The sequence below is a fragment of the Chamaea fasciata genome, unplaced genomic scaffold (genome assembly GCF_029207755.1).
Source record: "Chamaea fasciata isolate MVZ Bird 193981 ecotype frontalis unplaced genomic scaffold, bChaFas1.0.hap1 SCAF_30, whole genome shotgun sequence".
In the NCBI taxonomy this organism is placed as follows: Eukaryota; Metazoa; Chordata; class Aves; order Passeriformes; family Sylviidae; genus Chamaea; species Chamaea fasciata.
Window position 1 is genome coordinate 4896358 of NW_027094115.1, and position 9257 is coordinate 4905614.

The 9257-nt window shown below is 51.6% G+C and overlaps 1 protein-coding gene across 1 annotated transcript; it reads right to left on the reverse strand.

The window, feature by feature from the left end:
• Window positions 1–5732: 5732 nt before the first annotated feature.
• LOC136302773 (homeobox protein Nkx-3.1-like) lies at window positions 5733–7778 on the reverse strand. The gene is made up of 2 exons (XM_066206302.1): window positions 7517–7778; window positions 5733–6124 (listed from the first exon to the last, which is right to left on the reverse strand). Exons 1-2 carry the CDS (start codon window positions 7776–7778, stop codon window positions 5733–5735), a joined length of 654 nt encoding a protein of 217 aa, XP_066062399.1.
• Window positions 7779–9257: the final 1479 nt, after the last annotated feature.

Consider the following 9257-nt stretch of genomic DNA (forward strand, 5'->3'; position numbering starts at 1 on the left):
CGGGCTCCCAGCCGGGGCTAAGCGCCGCCGTGGATCGCGGGCTCCCGGCCCCCACCCGCCCGCCCGGGGCGCTCTCCCTTTCCCCGCATTGCCGGGAGCTAATCCCGGCACAAACACCGGGGCCCGTTTCCCTTCGGCTCCGGGCGCGGCCGGGGGGAGGAGGAGGCGGGGGGGGAGGAAGGAGCGGCCGGAAAACTTCTCCCTCTTGGAGGCGTCCAAGATAAACAGGGACAGGGAACAGGGGGGACAGGTGGGGGGACAGGTGGGACAGGAATCCAGCCTTGGGAATGGGATCCTGTCCTGGGAAATGGATCCTGTTCTGGGCAATGGATCCTGTCCTGGAAAAGAGACCAAATTCTGGGAATGGGATCCTGCCCTGGGAAAACCCCGATTCCTAATTTTTCCCACTTTCTTTTTCTTTTTTCTTTTTCTTTTTTCTTTTTTTTTTTTTTTTTTTTTTTTTTTTTAATCTGGGAGTCCCAAAAACCCTCTGGATGAGGTGAATCCCAGGGAACACCGTGCGTGGCTGGTTCCTCTTGAAAATCCTGGGATTCAGCAGCGCTGGGAGAAGCCCTCGGCGGGAACAGAAGCGGGAGGATCCAGCGGCATCCAGTGGGAAAATCCCGGGAGTCTCCCGCGTGTCCTTGCCGCCCCGGGCAGCTCCCGGAGCCGAGGGAGGGCCCAACTCCCCCGGGACAATCCCGGGAATTCGCCTCTCCCTGGAGCAAAGAGACCCCACCGGGCGGGATACAAAGGGAAAAATGAAAAGGGAATTTCAGCTGGAATGTTGGGATTGTGAAATCCCCGGCACGGAGGGAATGTTTGGGCTCCGGTGGGAAACATTCCTGCCTCCTCGGGGGGAATTTTGGCCGGAGGCAGAGCAGGGGCCTGGGTCCCTTCCTTGATTCCTACCCTTTTTCCTGGATTTCTGCCCCCTTTCCTTGATTTCCATCCCCTTTTCCTTGATTTCCATCCCCTTTTCCTTGATTTCCATCCCCTTTTCCTTGATTTCCATCCCCTTTTCCTTGATTTCCATCCCCTTTTCCTTGATTTCCACCCCTGTTTTCCAGGGCTGGGCTGGGCTGTCCTCATGGCTCAGCTTCCCTCTCTCCTGGGAGAACATTCCCCATCCCAAAGGATCCATCCTCATTCCCGAGATCTTTCCCATTCTCCTGGGGAAACATTCCTTGCCCTTCCCGCCCCTCTCCGTGCCCCAAACCCGTCCCCGCTGCTCCACGACCTCCCCAGGCCGAGCTTTCCTTGGCCCCAATCCCGGGATTTCGGCCAGGAATGTGGTTCAGGCCGTGCCGACGTTGCTCAGCAGCTCCATTATCCACGGGCAGCCTCCTCCCTCCCACTATTTTATTTTATTTTATTTTATTGCCTTTTATTTTATTGTCTTTTATTTTATTTTATTGTCTTTTATTTATTTCCTTTTATTTCCTTTTATTTCTTTTAATTTTATTTCTTTTTCTTTTATTTCCTTTTCTTTTATTTCCTTTTATTTTATTTCCTTTTATTTTATTTCCTTTTAATTTATTTCCTTTTATTTCTTTTTCTTTTATTTCTTTTTTCTTTTCTTTTATTTCTTAAATTCCTTTCAAGAAACGATCTGGCCCCGAGCAGGGGCAGCGTGGTGTCAGCCCCGGGATAATCCCGATGGATTTCAGGGATGGTTTTTTTCCCTTCCCCAAGCAGGAATTCTGCTTCCTTAGGGCTGCTGGAACCCTCCCGGCCCGGGAGCCAGGTGTGGGGTTTTCCCTGTCCCCGTTAATCCCGGGGATATTTAATTTATCCCCCGGGAGTGATGGATGCCTTCCCCCGCTCCCAGGGTTTGGTCAGCAAACAGCTCAGCCCCGGCTTTTATTTGTCCCGGTGCTTTGTGCTTTGGGAAAGGAAGGGAAAACCGGCTGGAAGTGGGATTTGGGTCCATAAAAACTCCTTGGGGGGGGATTTATGTCCCTAAAACCCCTTGGGGTGGGATTTAGGTCCATAAAAAGCCTTTTGGGGTGGGATTGATGTCCCTGAAAACCCTTTTGGGGTGGGATTTATGTCCATGAAAACCCCTTAGGGTAGAATTTAGGTCCCTAAAAACCCTTTCGGGGTGGGATTTATGTCCATAAAACCCTTTTGGGGTGGGATTTATGTCCATGAAAACCCCCTTGGGGTGGGATTTAGGTCCCTAAAAACCCTTTCGGGGTGGGATTTATGTCCATAAAACCCCTTGGGGCAGAATTTAGGTCCCTAAAAACCCTTTCGGGGTGGGATTTATGTCCATAAAACCCTTTTGGGGTGGGATTTATGTCCATAAAACCCTTTTGGGGTGGGATTTGTGTCCATAAAACCCTTTCGGGGTGCGAGGGGAGGAGGGAGGGCAGCGTGAGGCAGCCGAGGGGTTTCTCCAAGCAGAGCCGGGATGGATCTGGAGCTGCCGCCTCATCCCTGCTCCAGCCAGGTTCATCCCGGGATTTTTTGGGATGCACTTTGCTTCTTGAGCAGAATTTGGGATGCAGCCGGATCGGGGAGCAGCAGGAGGCTCAGCAGGGTTGTCCTGGCAGGGATAAACCCAGCGGGAGATCCCAAATCCGGCTGTGGGGCCGAGGGAGTCCCCGCCCCAAACCAGCCCCTTGGAGAGGAGATTTTCCCAGGATAAAAACCCCAAACGTGAGATAAAAACCCCAAACGTGAGATAAAAACCCCAAACGTGAGATAAAAACCCCAAACCTGAGATAAAAACCCCAAAACCTGAGATAAAAACCCCAAACGTGAGATAAAAACCCCAAAACCTGAGATACAAACCCCAAATCCAGGATAAAAACCCCAAACCTGAGATAAAAACCCCAAAACTGAGATAAAATCCCCAAACCTGAGATAAAACCCCAAACGTGAGATAAAAACCCCAAAATCTGGGATAAAAACCCCAAACGTGAGATAAAAACCCCAAATCCAGGATAAAAACCCCAAAACCTGAGATAAAAACCCCAAATCCAGGATAAAAACCCCAAATCCAGGATAAAAACCCCAAACCTGAGATAAAAACCCCAAATCCAGGATAAAACCCCTCGGAAGCGGCTCGTTCTTGGCACAGATCCTGCAGCTTTTATTCCAAAGGATCCCAGTGGGAACAGGAACAAAACCGGGGATAAACCCAGCTCAGACCTCACTCCCAGTTTAGATTTAATTCCCAGTCTAGATTTAATTCCCAGTTTAGATTTCTTTCCCAGCTCAGACCTCACTCCCAGTCCCATCTCCTTTTCCCACCCCAGTGGAATTTTCCCATCCCATCCGCGCCCTGCAGGACGCTCCGAGCTCTTTTCCCGCATTTTCCATTTCAATCCCGGGTCTGGATTCCTGCAGCACCCCCAGGCTCCGGCAGCGAAATCCATGAAATCCGTGGGATTTGGGCACGGATTGGAGGAGTCACTCCCCCGGCTTGGAGGTCAATAAATGGATTTTTCGTGCTGTTCCCGAGTGGAAAAGAGCAGGGATTTGGGAACATTTTGCTACAGTGGGGAGGAGATGTCCTTCCCCTCCTGGAATTTGGGATGGCCGGGCCAGGGAAGAGGGAGCTGGGAGAGGAAAAAATGCGGCTGGAGATAGGAAAAGTTACTTTGAGACAATTCCAAAGGCTCGGCCTCCAAAGCAGAGCAGTTCTGATAGAGAGAGGAAAAAAATCCCGACTCCTGAGTTTGGGGATTTTCTGCTCCTTGCCCTGGAATTTTTACCTCTGGAATTTTTTGTCTCCTCTGTCTGGGAGCTCAGGAGGCAAAAGAGAAAACCCACCCCCCAAAAAAAGAGAAATAAGAAACTCCAGGCAGTTCCTTCCCACTTTTTTTTATTGTCTGCATTTCCTTGCTCCAGGAGCAGCGAGATTTTAATGGGAAGAGCAGGAATCAGAATTCCTGGAGTTTCCCAGGAAAAAAAAATCCCAAAAACAACCAACCCAAAACTCGGTGGATTTTAATTCCAGGAGATTAAATCTGCCCCAGTAGAGCTTTGCCGGGTTATTCCAGCTGAGAAAATCCATTTAAAATGAATTTAAGGAAATATTCAGGAAAGATTATTTAAGGGAAATATTCAGGAAAGATTATTTAAGGGAAATATGCAGGAAAGATTTAAGGGGAATATTCAGGAAATATTAAGGGAATATTCAGGAAAGATTTAAGGAAATCTTCTGTAATATCCAAGGTTAAGGATATTTTCCATCTAAAAAAGGAGACAATAAAGGAAATCTCCTTTATTCCCCCACTTTCCCCATGGAATCGATGCCACTTTAAGTATAATTAGTAATTTAAAAAGAAAATTAAATTTTTTGCTATTCTGTAAGTGCAAAAGGGAATTTTTTCCAAAAAAAAAAAAATAAAAATTAGGATCTCGTTGAGATCATCCTGTTGCAGTTGTGGTGAGCCAGAGCTGATCCATGGAATCCTGGCTTGGAAAAATCCAGCTCCAACCCCCCCCCCCCCGCCCCCGAATTCCACCTGGAGCCGGGATTTGCTGCTCGGCCGAGCGAAGCCCGGAGCCGGGAATGCCAAACCCGGATATGCCAAACTCGTCTGTCACCGCCCCATTGTCCCTGCCCCGGGTGACATTCGGGGTGGGGACCGGCATCCGGAATTCCCAGAGCGTTCCAATCCAATTCATCCGATACTATTTAAATAGTATTAATACTATTAAATATTAATACTATTAATACTATTAGATACTATTTAAACAGGTTGTTTTTTTTTTTCCTTTGGGTTTTTTTTTTTTCTTGTTTCGGGGTTAGCGAGGAGCCAAGGTTGAGCTGCCACTGCTGCCGATCCCTCCGCTCTGAATTTAAGAGAAAACCGGATATTTTCCACCTAAAAAAAAAATAAATAATAAAGCGATTTCTGCCAGGGAGGGTTGCAGCCACTCAGGAGCGCCAGGTGCCCTCAGCTCCAAACCAAATCCAGCCTGGATTTGGGAACTTCCAGGGATGGGGCAAGCCACGGAATCCCTGGGAATTCCCAGAGCATTGGAATCAAATGGATTAAATACTATTAAATTTTTTTTTTTTTGGGGGGGGGGGCTTTTTCTTTGGTTATTTCAGTGTTAGCGGCCAAAAAGGTTTGTGCTGTCACTGGAAATCCCTTCCCTAATCAACTCCGGGAAGAGGAACACGGAGTTAAAACATCCCAAATTCAGGGGAAAAAAATTTTATATTTTCCACCTAAAACTGCAGGAGGGGCTCCCCCATCCAGCCTGGATTTGGGAACTTCCAGGGATGGGGCAGCCGCAGAATCCCTGGGAATTCCCGGAGCACTGCAATCGAACACTGAATTAACTGTTATTAGAATTTTGGGGCCTTTTTTTGGCTATTTCAGTGTCAGAGACGAGAGAATTTTCCGCTGCCACTGCAATCCCTCCGCTCTGGATTTAAGGAAAAAAAAATGGATGTTTTCCACCCAAAAAAGGATTTCTACCAGCAGGGGCTCCAGGAATTGACGCAGTACAGGCAGGGCCAGGTGCCCTCAGCTCCAAACCCCGTCCAGCCTGGATTTGGGAACTTCCAGGGATGGAACCACCACGGATCCCCTGGGAATTCCCAGAGCGCTGCAAATAAAATTAATTCAAGACTATTCCGATTTGGGGCTGTTTCTTTGGTTATTTCGGTGTTAGTGACGAGAGAATTTTCTGCTGTCAGTACAATCCCTCCCCTTTGGATTTAAGATTAAAAAAATGACATTTTCCACCCCAAAAAGGCATTTCTACCAGGAGGGGCTCCAGGAATTGACGTAGTAGAGGCAGGGCAGGTAAGGCCAGGCCCCCCTGAGCGCCAGCAGCGACATTCCCGGGAATTCCGGCGCCTCCTGACGCGAGTCCACGCGGCTCATCCCGGCCACCACCTGTTTCCTCTTGGTCTTGTACCTCCTGTTCTGGAACCAGATCTTCACCTGGGTCTCGGTGAGCTGCAGGTGCCGCGCCAGGTGAGCTCTCTCCGGGGCCGACAGGTATTTCTGGTGGCTGAATTTGCGCTCCAGTTCGATCACCTGGCTGTGGGAAAAGGCGGCCCGGGAGCGTTTTCCCTGCCGGGGAGGCCGCGGGGCTGCGGCGTGGCCGGACGGGGAACAGTCGGGCAGGAAGGTCTCCGCCGGCGCCTCTGGGAAGGGAAGAATTTAGGAATGAGAAATCTCTACTAGGGGGGGAAAAAAAAAATTCCCATTGGGAGAAAAAGTTCCCGCTGGAAATCGCCGAAATCGCCGGGTTTTACCCCTTAGAGGGGGGAAAATGATCCCTGTTTTGTAGGGAATGTTTTGGTTTAATGGCGTGAGGGTCGCACAGGGGAGGTTTGTCTTCCTAATCGCGGGGTTTGGTTAATTCATACATTCCGGAATTCCATAGGAACAGAGATCCAAGGGGTGGGTGGGAGTAGGAATGGGAATGGGGATGGGGATAGAATAAAATCCCCAAATAAAATAGGATAGGACAGAATGGAATAACATCCCAGGACAGGACAGGATGGAATAAAATCCCCCAAAGGGATCTTTCCCGGTGCTGCTGGAGGTGGCCCTAAATCCCAAGGTCGCTCAGTCTGTGAATTCCTCATTCTCCCCCAGCTCCAGCCCAGAGGATCCTGGAGTTTGTTCCGAGTGTGCCGGGCTCCAGCAGCCGGGCCTGGATCCTGCCCCGTGGCTGACCCGAGCTCAGACGTTCCTGATCCGGCCCTGACCTATTCCTGACCCATTCCCTGACCCATTCCCTGGTCCAAACACCGACATTCCTGACCATTCCCGATCCACTCCCTGCCCCATTCCCTGCTCCATCCCTCACCCATTCCCCATCCATTCCCTGAACCATTCCCTGACCCAAGCTCAGAATTTCCCGATCCTTTCCCCAATCCAAGCACAGACATTCCTGATCTGTTCCTGATCCATTCCTCAAACCAAGCACAGACTGTCCCAATCCATTCCTGATCCATTCCCGATCAGTTCCCGATCCATTCCCTGTCCCGAGCATGGACATTCCTCATCCATTCCTGACCCATTCCCTGATCCATTCCCCAGTCCAAACACAGACATTCTGATCCATTCCCGATCCATTCCCTGTCCCAGGCACGGACATTCCTGATCCATTCCCGATGCATTCCCTGTCCCAAGCACGGACATTCCTGATCCATTCCTGACCCATTCCCTGATCCATTCCCCAGTCCAAACACAGACATTCTGATCCATTCCCGATCCATTCTCTGTCCCAGGCACGGACATTCCTGATCCATTCCCGATCCATTCCCTGTCCCAAGCACGGACATTCCTGATCCATTCCCGATGCATTCCCTGTCCCAAGCACGGACATTCCTGATCCATTCCCGACCCATTCTCTGTCCCAAACACAGACATTCCTGATCCATTCCCGATCCATTCTCTGTCCCAAGCACGGACATTCCTGATCCATTCCCGATCCATTCCCTGTCCCAAGCAGACATTCCCGGTCCCTCCCCCACCCAGGCCCAGCCATTCCCTCTCCCGCCCGCATCCCGCGGCTCCGCCGTCACCTGTGTTCGCTCCCCGCCGTGTCCCCGAGGCTCCGGGCGGTTGGGGTCCGCCGGGGGCGATCCCCGGGGCCGGGCTGGCCGCTCTCGGCTCCTCATTCCCGGCGCTCCCGCGGCGCTCGGGGCCGTCGCGGAGGATGTCCTGGATGAGGAAGGACGTGCGGGGTCTGGGCCGGGGCTGCGGGGATGTCCCGGGGGTGCCGCTCTCGGCCGGGGGGACACGGGCCGGGCTGCGCCCCGCTCGGGGCCGCTGCCCGCCGCTCATTCCCCGCTGCTCCCGCTCCTTCCCGGGGCTCGCTGCATCCCCGCCCGGGCCGGCGCCGCATTTATCCGGGCCCGGCCAAACCTCCCGGGGCTGATTGGAGAGCCCGCAGCGGTGGCCGCCCTCCGCCCGGGGCTCGGCTCCCGCCGCCTTCGCCCTCCTCTTCCTCAGGGAAAACCTCCCCGGGGATTTGTGGGGTCGCGGCCGCCCCTCGGCGCCTCCTCCGCGTCATTTGCTCACAAATCCCCGCCGGGTTTGAAGACCAGGATGTGAATTTTGGGAACAAAACGAATCTAAACTGGTTTCGTTTTTTTTTTTTTTTAATTTTTTTTTTTTTTTTTTTTTTTTTGGACAGCATCCTTGGAGGATGTTCTGTGTCCATCCCCCAGCCCCAGCTCTGCTCCGCCCTCATCTCTGGGAATGATTCCCAGTTTTTCTTTGGGAAAACGCTGCTTGCAGGGAGGGAAGCGGAGAAATAAAAGGGTTGGGTGGTTTTTGAAATGCGTTTTGAGGGTTTTCCTCAAACGCCGCCCCTTCGATGCGCCCCGAGCGTGTTGAAAATGTCAAAGAGGTTTTTGTCAGCTTTGCAAAGCCGCCGCAAGGAGAGCTCGGGGGCGATTTAAAATCCAGGGAGAGCAGCCCCAGAGGGAAATCCCGCCATGGAAAAGGCTGAAAGGTTAAACCTGAACCTCGGACTAACTCCTCAATTCATTTGAGAAGCCTGAGCACCTTTTACCACAAAACCTTGGGCGCCCAAAAGGAGCAAAACCTCCGCAAATCCATGGAAAACCACGAGCGGATCTGCCTGCTGATCCTTTCCTGATTTATTTGTGGTTGTTCTGCCGGAGTTTCTGTTTGGGAAACAGCCCCAAACATCCTCGGAGCCCCCCCCCGCCCCGCCCCGATGTGGGGAACACGGGATTAAAAATTCACCTCGGCAAATCCATCCATCCTGGGGAAATTCCCGAGGGAGCTCCGGTGACGCGGATGAGCGGAACCCCTGGGAATTTTACATTTTACATTGAAATAAATCTAGAAATCTCCAAATACTGATTTATTATCCGCGACCTCCTCCAGCTCTCTGGTCTCCAAACTCTTTTTCCTGCTGGAAAATCAGCACCCATCCCTTCTTTTATTCCCAAACCCGTCGCACAAACCCAGCCCCTTCCAGCCGCAAAGCCCGGGCGTGGTTTGGGTTGGTTTTTTGATTTTTTTTTCTTTTACCCTTGAAAAGGGAAACAAAAGCTTTCCCTCAAATCCCCCGCGGACTTTGTTGGTTTTACAGGAGGTGTTTGGTTACAGCCGCCGGCACGTTGTGCAAACCTGCCCCAAACCCGCCTTTTCCAGCCCTTTTTTGGGTTTTTTTCCCCCCCCTTTTTCTGGTTTGGGAATTGATCCCCCCGAAGTCACGGAATGCTTGGGAAAGCTCCGCAGCTTCAATGGCTCGGCCTCGTATGAGGTGGGAAAAAAGGGGAATTTGGG

Excerpts from the sequence above, each read along its gene's own strand:
- LOC136302773 (XM_066206302.1), bottom strand. The coding sequence starts at position 7,778 with ATGAGCGGCGGGCAGCGGCCCCGAGCGGGGCGCAGCCCGGCCCGTGTC. Across the intron at positions 6,125-7,516 it reads ACGGCGGGGAGCGAACACAG|AGGCGCCGGCGGAGACCTTC; the intron begins GTGACGGCGGAG and ends TTCCCTTCCCAG.